The 22,555-nt window shown below is 38.3% G+C and overlaps 1 protein-coding gene across 1 annotated transcript in view; it reads left to right on the top strand.

The window, feature by feature from the left end:
* Nucleotides 1-22,555, top strand: part of CD109 (CD109 molecule) — a 70,991-nt gene that overhangs the window by 28,773 nt on the left and 19,663 nt on the right. The window contains exons 9-27 of the mRNA XM_063152913.1: nucleotides 548-683; nucleotides 1,544-1,653; nucleotides 3,383-3,622; nucleotides 3,952-4,053; nucleotides 4,144-4,206; nucleotides 5,600-5,776; nucleotides 6,655-6,807; nucleotides 7,534-7,608; nucleotides 8,075-8,135; nucleotides 8,640-8,775; nucleotides 9,535-9,652; nucleotides 12,409-12,522; nucleotides 12,727-12,945; nucleotides 13,632-13,776; nucleotides 14,452-14,628; nucleotides 18,624-18,705; nucleotides 19,983-20,211; nucleotides 20,718-20,883; nucleotides 21,964-22,154. Of these exons, the coding sequence (XP_063008983.1) occupies nucleotides 548-683; nucleotides 1,544-1,653; nucleotides 3,383-3,622; nucleotides 3,952-4,053; nucleotides 4,144-4,206; nucleotides 5,600-5,776; nucleotides 6,655-6,807; nucleotides 7,534-7,608; nucleotides 8,075-8,135; nucleotides 8,640-8,775; nucleotides 9,535-9,652; nucleotides 12,409-12,522; nucleotides 12,727-12,945; nucleotides 13,632-13,776; nucleotides 14,452-14,628; nucleotides 18,624-18,705; nucleotides 19,983-20,211; nucleotides 20,718-20,883; nucleotides 21,964-22,154 (2,694 nt within the window). The remainder of the gene's footprint in view (nucleotides 1-547; nucleotides 684-1,543; nucleotides 1,654-3,382; nucleotides 3,623-3,951; nucleotides 4,054-4,143; nucleotides 4,207-5,599; nucleotides 5,777-6,654; nucleotides 6,808-7,533; nucleotides 7,609-8,074; nucleotides 8,136-8,639; nucleotides 8,776-9,534; nucleotides 9,653-12,408; nucleotides 12,523-12,726; nucleotides 12,946-13,631; nucleotides 13,777-14,451; nucleotides 14,629-18,623; nucleotides 18,706-19,982; nucleotides 20,212-20,717; nucleotides 20,884-21,963; nucleotides 22,155-22,555) is intronic.

Below are 22,555 nucleotides of genomic sequence, written 5' to 3'. Positions count from 1 at the left end.
AGAGGTGATAGATTGGTTGTATTCTCTTTGCAAAATCAGACATTTTACTTTTAAGATGTGGACTGTTAAAAAAGGTTAAATTTTTGCTACATTAAGTGACTGTAATTTTATGTTTGCTCACTTCAGCCACTGTCTGACTTCAGTGCCTTCAACAGCACTTAGTCTACAGAAACTCTAAGTTCAGATACTGAATAGGGTATACCCCTCTCCTCAGGGAGAAACTCGTTCATTGTATTTTCCTGTAAAGCTTAGGTACAACTGCACTAGCCATGTAGAAATGGATAATTCTAGAAATTAGGGGAAAAAAAGGTAACTTTTTCCCTAAAGCATTGTTGCCTCTAAGAAAGTAGTCAACTTCTACTGGATTTAATAAAAATGGTTGCTGATGGCAAAAAAATAAGGGGCCAGTGTTCATAATTTTCTGGTGTTCACACTCCAAAACTTGGTTGTGGAGAGAGCTACAGGACTTAACTAGAAATAAGCTACAGTAGACAGAAAGGTGTCCTTGACTTTTCTGGCTCAACAGTTATTTTTTCTTGCATTGCAGATAAATGGATCTGTGAATGTAACCTGCAACAAGCTGATGTTGCAAAACCTGAATGCGGAGCAGTCGTGGCACCACGGCGGCAGCGATTACACGGAGCCGATCGAAATGATCGCGGTGGTGACCGAGTCACTCACAGGTGTGTGAGTGGGAGCTCTCGGACAGAAATCCACAGTGCCTTGCTGCTCTGAGCAACAGCTTGGAGCTCTGGAAAAGTATCATGCACTGATCTCAGCTCAAACCATCCACATTCAAATATATTGTCTGAATGTTGCTTGCCTAGAAATTTAATAGTTTAACCAGCTGTTAACTAAGTAGAATAGAGTTCTGTGCTAAATGATTTATTAAATAACCAAGAAACACATTTCGGATAGGAGCTTGAAGTCAGTGACTGATCATTTTTGATGAGAAGAGCAGGCATAAAGCATTGCTAGCATTAGCCTGAATTTTACAATCTTAACTTTAATCATAAACTTAGCTGACATTGTGTGTTTGTAAGCCACATTAGTAGAAAGAGTTTCCTGGTCCTAGCTTGTCCACAGTCTAGCCTCTTCTACGTGGACTGATTTGCAAACTGAGGGTTTTTTGTGAGTTCATGTTCCACTGCACCTTGCACGTTAGAAAAAATAAAATAAATCATGTGTACAAAATGTATGCCTGTCCCAGAAACTATGTTTCATTACAGACTTTCTGTAGAAACCCCAGCAAGGTGAAGCTGACTGATTTGGGATTTAATAAGCTTCTTCCTTGTATCATTCTGGCATAGTCTGTGTGAGCGGAGCCCTGTGTGATATATCTTATATTGCATTGTGGCAGGCAGTACCAGTGTATATGCCAGCTTTGTACTGATGCTGAGCTAGAAGGATGAAGAATGATAGGAGTTCAAATGGTGAAAAATAGGATAGAATTATTTCAGAGTCATGGGCAGTAAATTGTATTGCTTCTAAAGTAAAATATTGTTAAATGCATGTTGTCTAAACACATACAATTATTCAACAGGAATCTCCCAAAATTCAAGTACCATCATATTTCCAAAGCAAAGTGACTATTTTATTGAATTTCTGGACTACACAAGAGTTATAAAGCCTTCTCTGAACTTCATAGCTACTGTAAGTTCTTTTGTTTGATTATCATCTGTGGATAAACAAATGTGACTTCTCCTCTATGCTTAGATAGCAAAGATCGCCTTGGATTTTTAAGTGTAATTTACAGATTTATTTTCAAATTCTCTCTCTTTTTTACAATGCATATCAAAAAATACTAAAATTGGAGGCATTTGCTCTGGAAAAGGGTAGGTGGCAGGGAATGCTGTAATCTTGGCAGAATATATTTGTGTATAGTTTATCAGCATTCTTGTGGAAGAGAAATCTTCCCTAGCTGATTTTTTGACTGTACTTTGAAACAACAGATTAGTTATTGAGTTTCAAACCTCTTTATAGTATAGATTTATATATCTAAGTAACTATATATATATATCTATACATACACACAAATATATACTTTATATAGTGAATTTGTATATTTAAACAGCTTTTATTTAATTCAGTTAAAACTCATCAAACCACATTGCTTTCAAGTGAAAGTGTTGCTTATGCCTTCTGTCCTGTCTTTTCATGCCAGCTGCAGTCCACTCCTAGAAATATTTTACGTTCTTCCTTCTGTCCCTCATCTGCACTCAGTATTTCCACATTTTGCAGAGGTTGCATGTTGTATCACTGCATTTTGCTTGAAGAGGGGGGTGAATTTTACAATTCTTGAGCCTTTACTATATAGAAATGTGACTAAATAGCAGTGATTTAGGCTGAATATTCTCTTCCAGAGTGGATTGGCTCAAGATGTAGCTTTATGCTAGCCTGATCATTTGGGCTTTTTGTTTTTGTGCTTTTCATTTTCTTTGCCAGCATCTCAGTTTGAATCCACCTGTTTTTTAGTCCTCTTCCAAAGATGAACTAAGTGAGAGAGAGCTGAAGCATCTGGCAATTCTTGCAGCTGGCAGACAGGAAGGTTTCAGTTGTGCTGCCAAAGGAGTGTGAATGAACAGCTGCTGCTGTTACTAAAAAGTGGATATCTTACATAAAGAGCATATATTCTTCAGAGAGAAAACAGGGAAGTAGGGGCTGAGGAGGAGTGGTAATGCAGTGACATCTATGGGCTGAAAAAGAAAAAGGAAACCTTAGTTCAGTGCTTTTAAATATAAAAGTTGATTTTTATGTCATGTATAATGCAGAATGAGAATGATTTTACTGGATGAAAATCTGCTTGAATGTGGGAATGAAGGTTTTAAGTTGTAGTGCTGATTGATGTATGATGGAGTGAAGATGTTGCACACTGTCAATTTTCAGCCTCGTTTCAGTCTTCAGCTCATTTGATGAATTCATAAAAACATCCAACTCAGCACCATTTCTGTTCATGTGACTCATTTTCCCACATTATGTAAATGTTAGGTTGCCCTTCCTTGTGGTGGTGAAGTGCAAGTGATAAAATTAAGTATTCAGACTGTAGGTAGGATATGTATCATTTACTTGAGACACAAACATTTTCAACTAGAAGAGTAATTGGGAGACCAGAAATGCAAAATGTCTCCTTTTAGTTCCATCTACTTTGCTTTTACTCTTTTTTTATTCCCTGGAGTTATGAATAATTTTGTTCTTGCCTGACTTACCTACTTGCAGTGCTTACTAGGGAACAGAAATAAAGCTATTGATGTGTGAGAAACCTGAGGATGCATTTTTTTTAATGTGATGTGAGTGAAAATATATTGTTATATACAATGTGTTGTGCACTTTAGCTTTACCCTGTTTGATGTGTTTGATAAGTGTGTTGTTTCTTTTTGTTTAGCTAAAGGTGTCACGTTCTGATAGCAACCAGCTGACAGCTGAAGAGAGGCAGAATCTTGTAACAATCACTGCACAAGAGTCAGACCTGCTTTTCCATCACTCTTCACTTTCTCACCTGGAAAATGAGGCAACAGAGGAGAGAAATCTGACAGTCCATGTCCTGAACTACACAGTTCCAGAAAATGGAGTAATTGATGTTGAGTTTCCAATCCTGTCTGCTACAAAAACTCTGAGAGTTCAGGTACTGCTTTGTAGCATGTTGCTTTGGAGTGTTGACACACTAAATTGCCTGGGCTGGGATCAGTGATGTGCTGTCCTGCTATCTGCAACAGCTGACATGTCACCTATTGTTATTTTTATTACTTCATGTTACAGCTGGAAAGAAAGTGAAAGATCCTCTCAGATGGGATTTAATAATTGCGCTATGATATCAAAGGAAAAAACCTCAGATACCCAAAGCATAAAGCGGACTTTTGCTAAGGCTGCCATGCTCTTGTAAACTGTACCACAAAAATGAACACCACAGATTTTGCTGTTTTGTTAAGAGGGTTTTTTTGCACTGTCTTGCAGGCAGAGTTCCTCAGCAGTAAGACTGACATAGGTGTTTATGATGTGTTCAGCTCCCCCAGTCAGACTTATCTGCAGGTTAAAACAAAGAGCCAGGATATAAAGGTACAGTCTGAGAGAAAACTTGCCACAATTAAAGCCTAGTTACTTATGGTTTTTCCATACTCATCCATATGAACTGTGTGCTTTTCCTAGGCTGGGAAGCCTTTTGAGCTGAGCGTTGCCAGCAACAAGCCAGTGAGAGAGTATCACTATCTGGTAAGTTACAGGCTTTACATATGGGGACAGTCCAAGGTGACCTTTACCAGCTTGAGAAATACTCTAGTGAGTGGAATGTGATTAAACATTTGAGATTTGGCATTTTTTAATTGTACTTTGTGGAAGAGAAGGCCCAAAACCTTCCTTTCCACCAGAGGGTCCTTTCTGAAAGGGAACTCTATTGTTCTACCTGGGAGGAATGCCCCTGGCACTGTAAGGAAGCCTTCTCTCACCTGGGTGTTGGGTTATCTCTGACGGCAGATGTGAGACAAGGCACTACTGTGAGAGCAATAGTTTCTGACTGTGCAGAGCATCTGCAATGGGAGAAGGGACAAGGACATCCCAGGGCAGCCCAGGCTGTGGCTTTGTCAGCAGGTCCTGCAGGTGCAGGTGGAAGCAGGGGCCTGGTGGATCCTGTGTGCAGATTCAGGAGTGTCAGGCAGAGCCTGTGGGTGCAGGGGGAAAAGAGCTGCCTGCTGAGGAAACAGGTGGTTGAGTGGACAGAAGGGAGATTCATAGGAAGCACTTTAATATAAATGAGTCTTGAGTAGTGGCTTAATTGCTCACTGCTGTACTGTATCTTGAAGGATCAGGAAGATTTATTATATATGCTATTGTAAGTTTCCCATCCTGTCTTTAACACATGCCTGTCATTTTCACAGTCTGCATCTTAGTGCCCATGGTAGCTAGGATTCTTTTTCTTTCATAGACTTTAACAGTAAACTGAATTAGGAAAAGCATATAAAATTTGGGCATTCATATTTATTTTCTAAACTAGAAACACTCTCTAGAATCTTTGAAATAAATCAGGTCCATGCAACCAAAGGCAGGGAACTGTCCTTCATCTCTCTGTCTTCATTAGTAAGTGTATGATCCAGTAGGAACAAATTTAGAGTGAAAAAATTGAAAACTAGGTATTAGGGGTAGCTTCAGACTAGCTCTAATCTGATCTGTTAAAATGAATGTCTACTTTTAACTGGAGCACATGACTAGACCCCAGTTCACACTCTCCATGAGGCAAACCAGGTGTTCTAAGTAGTTCTGGAGGTTTGCTTTTAAAACTTTGTGCCTGATCCAAACTAAAATGCTCTTACAGATAACCCACATGAGTCAACCCTTTTTGTATATTTATGCTGTCATGCCATATATGTGCGCTTGGTGTAGTTCTTTACTTGTCCACAGTGATACAGGAATTAAAACATGAGGAAAAAATCTATTATTTAAATATTACAACAGATACCATGCCTATTTTCACAGAACTGGTCTACAAGTTAGTGGAAAAAATAAAGAATCACAGCTATGTGTCTCTTCTTTCGCAGCTACTTGTAGAACCAATTGCTGATGACATTGAGGATACCAATAGTTTGAGTCATTGATTTTTTTTCTCTTTCAGGTATTATCCAAGGAACAAATTATGGCTTTTGGCACAAAATCCACAAAAACTTTCACTTTAACAGCAGAAAATTCCTGGGCTCCTTTGATATCTATACTTGTATTCTACATAGATGAGCTTGGAGTGGTAGTAAATGATGCTCTCACTGTCCCCATCCAGCCTGCTTTGGATGACAAGGTAATTGTGTTGAACTTGAGTCTAAGACCATGGTTTTGTCTGGGTGTTGTGTGGTAGCTTAAAAAAATTTATTTTAGATCATAGGATTGTAAATGCAGAAAATTTTCATTGAGGACCTAACTTGAAGTTTGTGCAGGTCTTTAGAAAGACTTTTGATTATACCAGTGCAATTAGGGTCCAGTTTTTGCATATTTGAGAGTCCTTTCTATTGGTGGTGTGTTTTCCACATAAACAAATGCCCAGCATCTCCTTGTCTTTGGTGATTTGGTCAATTGCTGAGCCAAGGGTTACTTTGGTCAATACAATGACAAGGTATCATATGTGCTATAAGGGTGGAATTCTAAAAGTTTATAAAGACCTTGTTCTATCCAGGCAGTTGTCGCATTGTGACCAATGTTTGTTTCTGTTTCTTGTGACTATCCACACTTTAATTCAAAAAAGTTTGAAGAAGTGTGGGGAATTTCAATTTCGTCACTGAATTGATTTTTCCAGCTTGCTTACCAGGACGAGGTTTGGTCCTTTGTGCAAATTAAAGCTTCCCTATAACTTTTTATAGGTGAGACCATCCAAAGGCTGGATGGATTCAAATTCTTTCTCTGCTCTGGAGACTTTAACACTTATAACCAGAAATTGGTAGGGAGCCTGTTTGTCCTGCCGCATGAAAAATGTCTCAGTGTGCCTCATAAGTTATCCAAGTTACCAAAAGTCCTAGGAAAAGGACTCTCAGAGGTCCCAGTGTCCCAAAGGTTCTAGGGAAAACAAATCCAGAGTCTTAATTATAGCCAAATAATCTAAAAAAACTACTTCCTTGGAGTTGTTAACAGCTGTAAATATCACTGTAGAATTTAAATCAGTGCTGTGTTTCACTTTTTTCCTAGATTAAAATCTCTTGGAGCAGAGATAAGGCCAAGCCATCTGAGAAAGTCTCCCTTAAAATCAGTACAACAGAGCCAGGATCAGTAATTGGAATCTCAGTTGTTGATAAAAGTGCAAAGCTTCTGGGAGAAAGCAGTGACATAACAGAAGAATCTGTAAGTATATGGGAAAAAGAGGTTGTCATTATTGTGTGTATGAAAGATGTATGTTTGTGGAAATGTTACAGATTATATGTTGAACTAGTAATGTTCTTTGAGCATGGTTTTTAGCCAGTAATTATGCAATTTTTTTTACTTTTGCAAGTCACATGAGTGGTGGAGACTGTAAAGCTTAAGAGGTAATAGGCACAGCATTTCCAGTTCCAGTCAATACCTCATTGTTCTTCAGTTGATAAATTGTTTAATAGTTTCTTCTTTCAGAATAGACATTGTCAGAAAAAAAACCCTAATGATTTGTTCTTTATGCTGTTTAAAATTAATAATATAAAATAAAGATTTTTTTTCTTGGGAGGGCAGAATACATTATTCATGTATAAATTACCTTTGCTTGCAGAAGATCAACTGCATTTACAGTTTGAAAGAGCTTACAATATATATCATTCCTAAGGTGCTCAAAGGACATGGCCTAAATGCCATAAAATATCAATGGGCTGTAGGCTTTATTCCAGGCTTATATAGTCTTGGTCACTCTTCCATTAATCATAAACCCGCTACAACTAACCCCCTTCATCCTGTCACAGATTATTTTCTCTTTGGCATGAGAGTTAAGCAACACACAACTTGTGGTGCAGCTGTATGAATTAGCAACAGTGAAGGCTCTTAAAATGTGAGCTGGCATTCAGTCTGTGGATGATTTTTGTTGTTTTTTTTTTTTTTCCTTAGATCCTCCATGAGCTCAATTTATACAGCACAGTGCAATATTTCCCCCTGGTCAGAGGTTCTTTTGGTGTATTTCAGGTACTGTTTGTTTTTCATAATGCTAGGCTGTTGGTTTTTTTACTGCTTAGTGATTTGAACGTCACTTGCTAGAAAAAAGTGAAATTTCTAACTTTTGCAGCTATAGACAGTGTAATGTTTTCATGGCTTATATGAGTTTCAAGTTGTGAATTTTGTCAACATGTGATACTCTGAATGCCAAGGAATGTATCTATTCCTCCTTCTTTATTTTTTATTTATACCTCCATAAATACAGGCTGCTTTATGCTTGATCTAGTCTTCACTTTGAAAGGTTTTCAGTCATTATGACAATATTCAGATTCATATAATCTCAGTTTTTTCGGTTTCTGTGTATTATTTGCTTTAGTTTTATGCTTGCTTTATGACTTTATTTACTTAAAAAGAAAGAATAGAAAAAGAAAATAGATAAGCACTGTTGATGTCCTGAATGTCCTGTATTGAGATATATTGTATAAATTTTATCCAGAAATGCAGCCTTTGGGTATCAACTGATGCAGTTCTTGAGGAGGATAAGGAACATTTTCTTTGTAAGTAATACAACAAATGAAGTCAAATCTGATTTACTGAGTGGGGAAGGAGGTCCATGGGATAGGGCCCCCATTATGTCTTCTTACTGTGCTGCATACAGGTTGCATCCAGCCTCGAAAATCATTAGCATTTCAAAGGTTCAAGTCATACAAAATTCATGTAATCAGCATTTCAGAAATTTTCCTTTTTTACTGCAGTGACATTACCCCTAAAAGCCTGAAGATGGGTGGAGTTTTCATTTGCAGCTCCAGTTGATATATATTGCAATGGTTTGTCATGTGTAGCCAAATTACACCAGTTTCATTCAACTCCACAGAGGCCATATAGAAATTTGTGTGAAACGTTTTTTATTCTTAAAATAAAAAATTCCCAAAGTAGTCTTATATGTAACAAAGCTATAGATTAGACTCCAAACAACATAATAATTTAACTTTTCTTATCTGTATTTATTTGAACTTTCTAATGTGGATATTTGGAGTAGGACAGCATTTTTTATTTTGCAGATGGTGGAATGATACCTATAGAAGATGGTTTCGGTGATGATATGCCCGTATCTAAAAATGGACCTCCTGATTTCAGCAATCTCTATGTGAGGACACATTTTCCAGAGACTTGGCTTTGGATTGACACTAAAACGAGGTAAAAGTTAGAAGTAAAAGGAAAACAATTTGCACTTGCCTTTTTTTTTTTTTGTAGGTTTCAGTAGAATTCTGCACCAGTGCTGAAGAACACTGCTTAAAATGTAGATTTATATTCTGCTACCACCTAGAGGCCACAAGTGAGATTGGAGATCGAAAAAATGAGGAATTGTACAACTGCACAAGAGAGGATTATGAGGCCTGCAGTAGGAGTTCCAATAGAAGTTAGATAAAAATCCTGAAGACAAAAGGAATAAACTCTTACATTTACAGATGGGGAGATAATGGATAGGGAGGCCTAGCCTTTTTCTCTACAGTATATAAAAATATGGTGATTAGCCCAGAAAGGGAAATCTCTTGCTGTCTGCACCTAATTCAGTGAATAGATCAAACTGTCAAGTGATGGTGAAATCTGACCTGCATTGTGAAGAACAAATCTTGTATTCTTTTACAGCTGAGAAGTTCAGGAAGCAACCATCACCTGGGATTGTTTTAAAGGACCTGTAAAAGTGGATTACATGTAATGTGATCCAGTGTAATTACCTTCAATTAATGTAATTTAAAAGAATTTAAATTTTAAAAATAATTTTTATCCCATCACATTATTTTTAAATGGTTAGAAAAGGAAAAATGGATAATGAGCAGCTTTTCTTTCCAGGAATTTGGACTTAATTTTTCATGCATTTTAAACATATATGTCCACTTAATGATGTCTGTAAATGGATGGTTTTGGAAGTCTGCTCTCCCCTTCTGCCATCAGATCTGGCCCAGAAACCACAGTGGATGCCCTTGTACCTGACACCATCACGTCCTGGGTAGCCAGTGCTTTTGTGGTCTCTGAGAGCGGCGGGCTCGGAGTGACGACTGCTCCACTGGAGGTACCATCTCTCTAAAGAGCTCTCCTCTAGGGCTGCTTACACTGCAGGCTCCTGCTGGACTCTCTCATTTAGTTCTAACAGCAGCATCTCCTTGTACCAATGAGGAGACTGAGAGTCTGTGATGTTCAATCTGTAGAGAAAACATCACTGAAAAGATATGTGAAATTGTATCTGCCTTCCCTTCCTGCTCTTCTAAGACTCCACACAGATATTTGGATGCCTGTTTCTGTTGGAGAGGTTTTTTTTGTCAGAGTACTTCCAGGATTGTGCCCATTTCAGAATTTTTGTATGTAGGAGAGTGGAATGACTCTTTGGGAGCACTGTTCCATGCTTTCTTGGCTCTGCCCAGAGGGCAGTCTGTGAGTTGGTAATGGATGCAGTGAGGTGTGCACAGACTGCCTGGGATGTGAGAGGCATTTCTCTGCTGCTCTGCTAACCCTTATGGCTAATGCTTGTCCCAGGAGGGAGAGCAGGACGGGTGATTTAAAGCTAAATTTATCTGTCAAAAGCAGTCCTAGAGTAAACACCGGTACAACCTGCTCTGGGTAAACTTGCAGGGGACTTGGACGAGATGTCATCCAGAGATCCCTCCCAACACAACCATTCCGTGATAGGCGCCAAGTTTTGGGTGACTTAGCTTGAGGAGCAGAGTGGACACTGAGAGCTGGCATGGGATACCTAGCTCTCAGTGTCCACAAAGGAATTTGTTGCTCCCAAATTCCTGTGTCCTGAGGCTCTTTTCTTGCTTCCAAGTGTTTGAGGAGTTTAGCAATTTAAGCTAAATTCAGCAGCTCTCAGGTTAGATCTCTAACCTGAGGTTCCCAGTGAACAACTGCAGTTGTCCTAGGATCACTCTGTATTCAAGGAAACCACTACTTTGAGAGTTGTTTGGCCTGTTTAAAATAGGAATTAATTCTTGAAGTCTCATTTAGCTTGTATTTTACATACACAGAATAATCTGTCCATTCATCATGTGAAGATCCTAGAGAAACTATGTTCCTATCAGAGACAACTCCACTTCCATACATGAGTTTAGAAAGGTTGAGAATGTGGTAGTGGGCTGTAGATTTCCATCCTGGTTCCTGGACTAGTGTAAGCGTAGCCGGAAGGCAGCCAACTTATCCATTCAAGTTCTCATGCCCTCAAATTCTTGGGGAGGGGCAATTTTTGAGATCCAAGTGGAGATCTAGGTCCAGATTTCACAGTTGGCTGCTATACCAGACACAGAGCTTGTGCTTTGAACATCCTGATCTGAACTCCACTACAGAATTTGGAGCCCAATCTGGATTTTGTGGCTAAGGCTCCTTTGAGACTGGAATATTGATTCTTGTTTCTTTCACTTGGCTTGGCAGAGATGGGACAGAAAGAGGAATAGTTTTGTGATTAAAACTGTAAGGAAATACACACTTGGCCTCTCATCCTCAAATGTGAGAAGGCTCCAAATAGAACAGATGTTGAGATAATAATTTAGCTATAATCACCCCCATGCACTGTTCAGTACATCACTATTGTTGGGACATTTAGGTTGTTCTTAGAGCTCCATATGGCTGAAACATGTTAATCAGTACCATACAGAGAAGCAAGTAAAAACAAGCCATGAAAAATGTAATGGGGGAAATAAATGGCATCTGCGTGCTTTATGTCATGTACTGCTTTGCATCATGGTTTTATTTTGACTTCTCCTACACAGAGTGTCAGTAATGTTACTCAGTTGTATTTTTGTAATATACTGGCATATTCCTGAGTGTAAAACTTCAGTTTTAAGGAAAAGTAAAACAAAAAAGACAAAGAAAATAGGTATGTAGGGAAAACCTTTACTATGAACTAACCAAAACGTCTCCATCAGAACTTTTCTAATGTTTAATATCTAAAGAAGTTCATGATGCTGAGAGCTTTAGCAAATATCTTTTTTTTTTTTTTTTTTTTTGAGAAAGCATTGGAATATTTGCTAGCTAGAAAAAAAAAAAACTGAGGAATTTTTGTTTCTGAAACTCAAAACACTTGGAAGATGTTTTTAAATGCAAACCGAATTAAAGTACTTTTTAGTTGACATTTTGATAATAAAGGATAGCATGTCTCAGCCATTCTTATTGTGCCAATGTTCAGTGAAATTTTGATCCCACTCAGCTTGATGAGACCTTACCATTGACTTCTTAGAGGCAAGACTTCTTCCAAAATTCTCTGTTCATAGAAAAAAGAAACTATTTGCTGGTATACTTCTGCAGATTATATTTTAATGACTATAGTATGTATTTTTAGAAGTATAATTACAGAACTTTTGCTACGATTAATTTTACTAAATAACAAAACCAACATTGTAAACATTGTGTTGTTTAGTTACAAAATTTGGGTGAGGCTGTTATTTAGTTACTAGTGCATTGACATGAAGATAAGTCAACTGACATTGATCCATAACTTTTGTACTCAAAGCAATTCAGTTACTTTAATGAGAGCTCAGGAGAGATCACAGCTTCCAAACTTGCCAGATGATACTCTCATAGTCCTAATTCAGTTGCCTCTGTTGGGACCGCCCTGTCAAAGCTGTTGGCAGCTCTCATCTGAGTGGTGCCTCTAAAGGTGCTAATGTCCAGAAGCATCTTCTCCTTCTGTTTCAGCCCTGCAGTGATATGTTTTGTCAGCTGTAGAGTACAACTAAACTCTGTCATTGAATTTAAAAGTGATTGGAAGACACGTTGTATAGTAATTTTCTGTCTAGTCTCTGGTTGTAAGGGTTCATGACTGATTTTGTTTTGCAGCTAGAAGTTTTTCAGCCTTTTTTCATTTTCCTGAACCTTCCATATTCTGTCATCAGAGGAGAGCAGTTCATTTTGGAAGTTAACATCTTCAATTATTTGAAAGAAGAAGCTGAGGTAACATAACAATCTCTTTATCTTTGAATGTTACTAGATATTGCAGGGTTTTCATCACTGGTGGAGACCAGTCTTTCTTTGTGAGGACTGGTGTATTTTCTTCAGTGGGCAGACCTATTTCTCTATACACAAGAAGAGTGGCAGCTTGTGAAAGCACCTTTTCAAAATTAACCCTTTGTGTTGCAAATTTTACTGTATTTTCAGGTTACTGTGATCCTGGATATGAATGATGCTTTTGAAATTATTCTAACATCCAATGAAATAAATGCTACAACAAATCAACAATCTGTATCTGTACCAAGTGAAGATGGGAAAACTGTTCAATTCCCAATCAAGCCAAAACAACTGGGAGAGATTCCCATCAAAGTGACAGCACTATCATCTGCTGCTTCTGATGCTGTTATCCAGAAAGTTATAGTCAAGGTAAACAGTCTGCTGCATGCCTTGTTCCTGAAGTAAATTGTTCCCCAAAACAGGCTACATAGTAGGGCAAAAAGGCAAACCAATGTACTTGTCTGCCTTGTTCGGTTTGGGGTCAGGTGACTTCAAGTAGAAAACACTTCTTATAAAATAGTTTTTTAAAAGTGCTTTAAAATTCTTTAGAACCCCTTCCAGGAATGAGCTCATAGATCTGTTCTGCTACAGATAGTTTATCCAATGCTTCTTGAAAGCAAGGTGAAAGCTGTTTGTGTATCACTGAACTCCTGGTGCTGCAGCTAATTTAACAACCTGTGCAGAGTGGACCTGGTGACTATTTTGGATAAGTGCAATCAGTTTTGCCATACATGTGGCTTTCATTCAGATTATTTATTAATTATTATTAATCTATTTTAGATTAAAATTTCTGTATTTTGCTACAGATGGAATTTTAGCCTCCAGACTTTCTGATAAACCACACACTGATAAGACTTGCCTAGCTTTGGATATCTAAGTCTGGTTCATGTTAGGCTGCATTTCAGTGGTGGACATTTGTGTATCTCACCTGCAATAAAAGCTTAAGATATAGAACCAAAGAATGGCTGAGGTTGGAAGGGAGTAGCATGACCTTCCTCTCCAGGGCAGGATCAACTACAGAAGGATACTCAGAATCCCTGTCTTTATCTTTATAGGCTGAAGGATTGGAACAGACATATTCTCAGACAGTCCTTTTGGATTTGACTGGGAATAAACGACAAGCAGTGTCAAAAACTTTGGAATTCACTTTTCCTTCTGATGTTGTAAGTGACAGTGAGAGAGTGCAGGTCACTGCTGTTGGTAAGAATTAACTTTGTTTCTATCATTAGGGAAGGCATTGATTTTATTTAACTGCAATATAAGTAGTTTGAATCATTAAGTCACAGTAATCTACCATCATGCATTAGGCTAAACATAGTAAGACCTTATGGATTGATTGTTTTATTCCTTTAATTTGTTTAATTTATGAAAATATGACATTTGTAAGTTATTTTCAGAGTTAGAGAGTTGGATTTTGGTCAGAAAGGTCCTGCAAAGTTTTCTAGTATCCTGTTATAATTACTCTGTCTGCAGAATGGTAACTATAACCTGACTAACTGTTGTTTACTGTGACACCTAGGCTTTGATAACTATTGGTGAGAGAAGAAATAAATGAAGTTTACATTTTGCCGGATTAAATAGATTTTGGTTATGTAGGGTTTTGTTTGTTTGGTTTGGGTTTTTTTCTTTTTCATTTTTAAATGGCAACTCTTTGAAATTACTCTTTAATTGGAAAGGTCTGTAAAGAGCTGCATCAGGGGGCATAAAGTGGATTAGTGGATGAAGTATCTTTTCTGCCTGCTTAGAGGTGTTTAGTAGAAACATTCCTAATATATCATATTTTCTCCCAGTTTAGATTATAACACCCTTTATATATGAGGTATGCTTTTATTTGCAATAAGCTTTAATTTATTTTGGTTGAATTTTATCTTTCAGGTGATCTACTGGGGCCTTCTATCAATGGTTTGTCATCATTGATTAAGATGCCTTATGGCTGTGGTGAACAGAATATGATCAATTTTGCTCCCAATGTTTATATTTTGCAATACTTGACTAAAACCAGGCAGCTGAGAGACGATATTAAATCAAAAGCGATAACATTTATGAGAAAAGGTTTGTATGCATAAACTAAAGATGTTAGATTTTTAAGAGCTCTTCCTAGTAAAAAGATTTCAGTGACTCTGCCTCTGGTGTTTGAAATATTGCTCAGTTTTTGTCATGATAACGGGAAGAGAAACCCATTTTTTCTTTTTCTTCCTCTTTATTCTGGGTTGATAGAACTAGACAGCAAGTTATTTTGTTTACAAGGGCAAGTTTTCTCAGAAAAAAATTGTTGGTTTTGTATAATTGCTTTTTTTCATCTGAGAAATGCATTTTAGAGGGTAATTCACACGGATATCCTAGATAGTTATTACTTCTCGTTTGATAAAACCACATGTGAGCAAACATTTCTGATCTCTGCCTGAGGCACAGCAATTTCAAATGAGTCAGTGAGCAGAGTGAACCGTGTTCATCCCCCATCTTCAATGACACATCCTGACCTGACATGTCCTTGTAGAGCTCAAGGAGTGGCATTTGATCTCACGGCTGGCTTTTTTGCCCACACAAGTTTTAGGCTTGGTCAGAAGTGAACTCTGTGCTAGAAATCAAAAGCTGGAAAATTTTAGTTGGAAATTGTTAGGTATTTGAATCGGGAGATACTCCAGAACATCACAAAGTTTGGAGCCCACAGTTGCACTCTGGCTTTCGGATCAGACAGTGTCTGACTGTGGTGTCCCACACTTGCCATGAGTCAGTGTCATGCTGAGCCTGCTCCTCAGAGAGCAGTGACACCAGCCCCATGTGAGTCTCACCCCTACTAAGGCATCGCGATGACATTTTCAATTCTTGTTTACTCTCTCTAAGTCTTTTTTGTTTGATTTTTTTAAGTTGTTGACATTTCCCTTGGAAAAGGCACAGCTCAAAATAAATTTTCCTTTCATCAGGATTCCAATTTTCTGTCAAAGCAGTTAAATTATTTTTTTTTTAAACTCTTCCTACTACATGGTTTAGTTGAAAAGTACAGTGGGGAGGAAGAGATGTGTTATCTAAATAGTGACTCTGAAGTTTGCAAGCAATCTGTCACTCTTTTAATTCTGAGCTTTGGTACCATAGTTTTCTGAAGTTTTCCAATAGTGGATTTATTTAAGTTATTTCAAAGCAAATGAAAATTACAGGTTTAATGTCACTTACATACAGATTGTTTTGTGTTCTTAACTTTGTTCTGATGCTCTGAAATGAGCAATGTGTTTTTAACACCGTAGGTGCCAGAATATTGTGTGCTGAAATATTTATTTGTAACCTTAACATAGAAAAGAACCACGATCTAAAAATATTCTGCGTTTTTTTGCTTTATTTTAATAATTGTTTTCTGTTGTTGCACTGATTATTTTCTCAAGTGTTATCTTTAAGTTGAAATTAACTAGCCCAAGATGCAATTTTTATAGGCTCAGTTTTTGAAAGGATTGTTATGAAGTTTAATTGAAAACAGACTATTTCACATGTCATAATTCACCAAGTATTTTAAAAAGTAACCTCAGAATCTGAAGTAAATATAATTAATTTATGGCTAAATACTTGTGAGAAGAAGGGATCATATACCTAGCAGAAACTGCTATATGATCTTTATTTTAGCAGTTTCGTTTACTTAGAACAAAGGCAAAGCCAAAGAATAGTTGCCTTTTAGGCACATTTCTTAATTGTGCTAATGACAAATCCCATCTTCGGATCACTTTTTCTGAAATGAAAAAAAACCTGGTTAGTCTAAAAGCTTTGTAGTTAGACCCTAAGAGGTAAGGATTTTGAGCGGAATTTCCAACTGTGTAGAAGGCGAGATCCTTTGGATCTTTCACATCTTTCTGAAGTCCCTTCCATCCTGATGCATTCCTCTTGGAGCCTTGTGAGCTCTTTCAGCGAGCCTCTTACATCTCTTGGGTTCTGGCCAGCCCTCTGAGACTAGCAGTGGGCATCTTCATAACAGGATCCCTCTTTTCCTTCCACGTGTTGACGTTGGAGTGTCGTTTGTCGCGCGTGACCGAGTGTGCGCGGGGCCGAGCGCGGCGGCTCGCGGGAGCCTCGGGCTCTCCCGTTCCAGCGTTCCCGTGTTAGACACGCTCCTGCTGGAGACTCGTGCGTGACTGCAGCGGGGCTGGCACGGAGACGAAAGCAAGCAGAATGTGGGAAATAGCTGAGTGATCTCTCTCCCTCTGGTTCTGCTCATCTTTCTGATCCCTCCCCAGCTCACGCTCTGAGATGAATTCGTGCCTGTGTGCCCAGCAGCCTGTGTTGAGCCCGCTGAAAGCTGTAGTCTCGTGCTTCTACACTGCCAGCAGGATGGTGATTATTGCTTATTGCTGTATAGTGCCAGTTCTGCAGAGAAGCAGAAGACCTTATTTTCAGGCCTTGCAGTCATGTACTTTTGAAGAGGAAGCAGTCTGTTTGTGTATATACATGTATTTGTGCTCCTCTTAGAAAGTTATTTGGAGGCTTAAACTTTGTCAGTGAATTTGCTTTTCTTGGGGAGAAATGCCACTCATTTCTCCTCTTTCCTTCCATTTAAGAGTGCTTTACTTGGTATCATTAACTGAGATGACAGGTATGTCAGTATCTGAAAGATTCACCTGTTTTAGTGACATAATTAGGCACTGTCATGCTAAATACATAATAAACCCCCTATATTAAAGAAAAAATTTCAACTGCAAATTCTTCTAAAGAAGACCTAAAAGCTAGATTTCTTGCTACTGGAAGGTACCCAGATATACTGTTACAGATTCACAGTTTTATTTCTCGTTCTCTTCTATTACAGACAGACCATGGCTAGGAATTCATCTTATACTGGCACTTAGATTGAAGGATCAGACTATTTGTTCCTCAGTAATTAGGGGTATGGTCACTCACTGTGTGTCTCCAGTCAGGAGTGGGTGAATAATTCTTTATTAGTGAAAGAAAGGAACATTTTTCAGGGTTGTAGAGTTCCAGTTATAGCTGGGTGGATCTCCTGGGACATATCTGTGTGAATTCATTCATTTGTGTAGGAGTTACTGATGCTTGCCCTGAGAGTTTTCTTTCTGCCTGTCTGATTCTGTATTGTGTCTGTATCTATCAGGTCTTCAATTAATGAGTATACTTTCTTAATTATAATAGCTAAAATAGTCAAACCAAGGGAAAAGACAAAGTGGAGGAAAAGAAAAGATGTGTTATGAAATGGTATAAATAGAGGCTGTTACTATTCTGGATTCACAAATGGCAGGCAAAATGCAAGGGAACAAAGGCTTTAGATACCAGAAACTACAGTGAGTAGCATATCATAGGAAGCTCTTCATTTCTGCCATGAATGAACACTGGTTCTGTACAGAAACCATCTATGAGTGACAATGCTGCTGGTGATTGTGAGCAGCCAGGGAGCCTTTGAGGCCCTTTTATTATGGATGTCCTGCAGTCAGGATATTGAAAAAATCTTAGGGTAACATTTTAAATGGTTCTTCTCAGGATTTCAGGATCTTTTGAAATTTTTTACTCATTGCAGAACAACCAATTTTCAACTTGCTTTTTCTGATAGCAAGGCTACTGATTTGTCAAAAGCCAGCTGAAGAGGAGGCCTGGTTTTCCAGCAGCATTTGTAGCCTTGCACTTTCAGTTGGAAAACACCTAATTTTTGCTTGTGCTGTAAAGATGGAGCACTTCTGTAGGTACAGAAGATCCCCAAAATGATGAAGCAATGAGCTATAGCTGCATCTCTGCTCTGCTCTCACTGCTGTGCTCCTGGAACCCCTGGGTGTGTGGGAGCACATCTCTGCACTGGCAGGGTGGCTGATGAGCAGCCACAGGAGTTTCTGGTTCTCCTTTTGCAGATGGATCCTTCCTGTTGCTGCCCACTTCCTCACCATTCTCTACACGGTTTTGTGTGTCCCTGCACATTTGGGAGGTTTTTTATGAAACACAAGCTTAAGTATTGCCCTTCTCAGCGTTAGAAAGTGCTTGTGTTTATACCAGCAGTTTCTGTTCCAGTTTGTGCAGGAACCCACATGAGAGGAAAGTGTTCAATACCTGTCTCTACTTTTCCACTTCAGGCTACCAAAGAGAGCTGCTTTTCCAGAGGGATGATGGCTCTTTTAGTGCCTTTGGAAATGAAGATCCCTCTGGGAGCACATGGTGAGTAGTTCTGCCAGAATCATTGTGGAATTTTAGTTTTTTAGATATTTTTCCCTGCAACAAAAGTTTTTGTGAAGCTGGTAAAAGTTTCCAGCTGTATTAGCCTTCTGCCTGGTTTTCATTAGGTGTTTGGGCCAACTCTAAGTCTTTCTTGCTGGATAACATATTGTCAAAGACATTATTAGGGCAAGGCTTTTTAATTTTGGGGAAAAACAAGGAATGATGAATTATTTTAACCAGGGAAATAGTTTAATCTGAAAGTTTTTTTCTGTTGCTTTCCTCAAAGGAATGAAGAATAACAAATTAATTATTCTTGCACTTGACTGATACCATTTAGGGCTGTGATATCATCACTGCTTCAATCAGATTATCAGTTATCTCCATACTGGAAGCTGAAGCATGACAGACATTTTGTAGGGAGTGAACAGAGTTACTAGTGACAAAAATTTGTTCTACTTGCATCTGTTACACTTCCTTTTATTGAGACTGTAAACACAGCTGAAAAAGCCTTTTCAGTGCTGAGTTTCACTCCAGGAAGCGTACAGAGCGTAGTTGTGGAAGCCAGATAGAGAGAGGTTCCAGCACTTTGTTCTGCTAACTCTTGCTCAGTTTAGATGTACTGACATATTTCAGTACATGCTTCTGTCCCTGTTAACTGTGCCACTGAATGAGACTTTCTTCTGGACTCAGTGGGCATCTTTCATTGACATCAGCAGGATTTGCCTTTGACTCAACATTGATGGATTGGAAGATGAAGATTGCTTACCTGTACTGGCAACTCTAGTACTTAAATAGTGCAGTGACAAGTTACATGAATGCACATTTGGAAAGAAGGGAGTCGAGGGATAATGTGGGATCAATAATAAAACAACAAAGGTTGTTTCCAGGATATCATTACAGGGATAGTGCTGATAATTAACATCAAACCTGTTGCTGCATTACTTTGCAAATTATAACTTCTGTCTAGTGGCAGAAAGCTGGAGAGCAATGTTTGAATAAAGATACGCTTGTGCTGGGAGACTCAGAGTCTATACTCTGTATTTATTTTTGAAACACAGCTGCAGAAGGGGTGATCTTCAGGAGAAAGCGCATATCTTAATTTTTTTGGTGGATTAAATTTAGCCAACTTGCTTATCTGGGTGAGGCATGCATTTTGCTCTGCTTGGTAGGGGTATGTAGAACACCTTATGCTTTATAGTTATTTTTATATAATCTGAAACAGAGGATGCTGTAATGCATGGCTAATTTTGACTTATTTGATGAACCTTTTCCCCAAGGTTATCAGCTTTTGTATTGAGATGTTTCCTTCAAGCTCGTCCATTCATAGATATTGATGAAGATGTGCTCATGGATACAGCTAAATGGATTGTCCGTCATCAGAAAATCGATGGAGAGTTCCAGGAGCCTGGGAAGGTGTTACACAGTGATCTTCAAGGAGGCACCAACAATCCAATTACTCTCACAGCTTACATCATGTCATCTCTCCTAGGGTTCCCAGATAAACAGGTATTGGAATTCATAAATATGATTCATAGTTAGGAGACCTGGCAAACACTTGGTAGTTAATAGAAATAGAGAAATATTTGAGCATTAGACAAAATCTAACCTCATTGTGTTAAATATCCCTTACCTATTCAAAGCAATGCAAAGTTGTGTTAAGCCCTTCAGTTTTATATTTGCAAAATCTAAAGGCAGTTTCTGTTGGCAAGAATACTGTCATGACTTGAGTCCAAGAACTTGGAAAGAAAATTTCTTGGGGGGAACTAGTCTTAAAGACATTAAGCCATTCCAATTGATTTAATTTAAATTATTCATTTTCATAAAGACAGTGCCAGATCAAAAGGCTTGCCTTTGAGATTCATATGTGACTCTGAAAGAGATTTTCATTGTTTCTTGGATGTGGTTTGGGGCCAATAATTTCTCTGGTTCACTATAGATTTGTCTTTAACATTTTTCTATTCCAAGATATTTCTAATTCACTGTACATTCTTCAATATTATCTTAATTTCCAGCATGCTTATGCCATCAAGACTGCTACAAACTTTCTAGAAGATAAATTAAAAGAAGGCATTTCAGATAATTACACATTGGCACTTGTGACATACGCATTGTCCTGGGCAAAAAGTCCAAGAGCAAAGGAAGCACTGAATATGCTGAACCAGAGAGCAGAACGCCAAGGTACTCCACAAATATCTCACATGGTTGTACAGATAGATTTTTGTCAAATTTAAAGATGTCTATCACATATCTACAGCTCTGTGCTCAGAATTCAAATCTGTTCAGAGTACGATATGGAGAATAAACTAAGAAGTACCAAGACAGCCTTAATAAGAAGTGTCCATAAATGAATGACAATTCACTCAGTCTAAGTTAGTGTGTTCAGTCTCAGTTAGTGTGTTCCTGATATAGGAGTACTGTGATGCTCTTGAAGGACATGGCTTGTCAGGTTTCCTGTTTTAATCGCCTTGTATTATCAGCCTGATTAAAGAGAGATGCATGAAGTTCACTCTTCCAGTGTAGTTTGGAGAGATCAGGAGGGTATTGGGGAGCAATGAGTATTAGAAAGAAGAGGTGAAGTATTGGAATTTCTATAAGGCAATGCAAAGGTCAGTTGCACTTTCTCTGGAGACCTATCATCTCAGTATATTTAACTTCTTTCAAGTTCAGCTGAATTATTTTTCCTAATTCGGGGGAAGAACAGACCATATGGAATATAGGAAATTGAAGTTTTTGGCTCAAAATAGTAACTGTCATCATGAAGAATCCAAAGGAATTTGTGTTGTAGCCTAGCAAGGGAGCCTTTTGAGTGTCCATCTGTCTTTACTGAGTTAGGCCTTTTGGACAGCCACTTCTTGGAAGAGAAGAAGTAATTTTTTTTGGGAAGACTTTACTCAAGAATGAGTCTGTTGAGCAGCTGTGCTGCTTGAGGTGCCTTCTCTGGTCTTGAGAGAAAGGAGCACTAGAACAACAAGCCCTTTTCAGAAGGGCTTCTTTTTGTGAGCACTTCAGGCTGACAAGGAAAGGATCAATGTAAAGTTCACTGAAATCGAGTGAGTATTTAGACCCCAGCTTTTTTTGTAGGTAGATTCAGACATTGCTGAGGAAGTACCTTCTGGAACACACACCTAAACATTAACACAATATCATACATCCCATAGAGCCCATGTGTAAGCATTAATGAAGAGTTTTCCCCTAAGACTTTTCCAGAAATCCAAAGACTTCAGTCTGTGGATGAGGTTATGTTGGTTTATTTTGCAGGAGAATTTCGTTTTTGGGTAACGCCTGCTTCTGAAATTTCTGACTCATGGCAGCCACGGTCCATTGATATTGAACTTGCAGCATACGCTCTGCTCTCGCACTTTCATCAAGACAGATTAGCTGAAGGGATCCCTATTATGAAATGGTTAAGTCATCAAAGAAATCACCTTGGGGGATTTTCATCTACTCAGGTAGCATCTTGTCTTAAGAGATTTTGCTATAATTTTTAAACAAGAAGTGTATATTTCAGAATTAAAAAGTACCATTCTTACACAGTAATTACTGAGTTTTATTTTGCTGTAACAGCTTTGGTTATGTACAAGCTTGCATTATTGGCATCTTACTCTTGGACTGCCAGTTTTAGTATTTTTGGCAAGTCTAATAAGAAAGAGAATTAGAGGGAGACCTTCTTTATATAATGTACTAATAACAAATAAAGAAGAAATAGTAGTGCCTGTGGAAAAGTAATTAAACATATTTTTGAAATAAGTATGATGAATATATATGCTTACTTCCTTTCCAAGGAGAGAAGCCTCTTTTTATTTTTACCATGTGCCAGTCCTCAAGCTCCTGAAAGGCTATTAACTTAGCC

Source organism: Melospiza melodia, chromosome 3, assembly GCF_035770615.1.
Source record: "Melospiza melodia melodia isolate bMelMel2 chromosome 3, bMelMel2.pri, whole genome shotgun sequence".
Taxonomy (NCBI): Eukaryota; Metazoa; Chordata; class Aves; order Passeriformes; family Passerellidae; genus Melospiza; species Melospiza melodia.
This window is presented reverse-complemented; position numbering and strand designations above follow the sequence as displayed.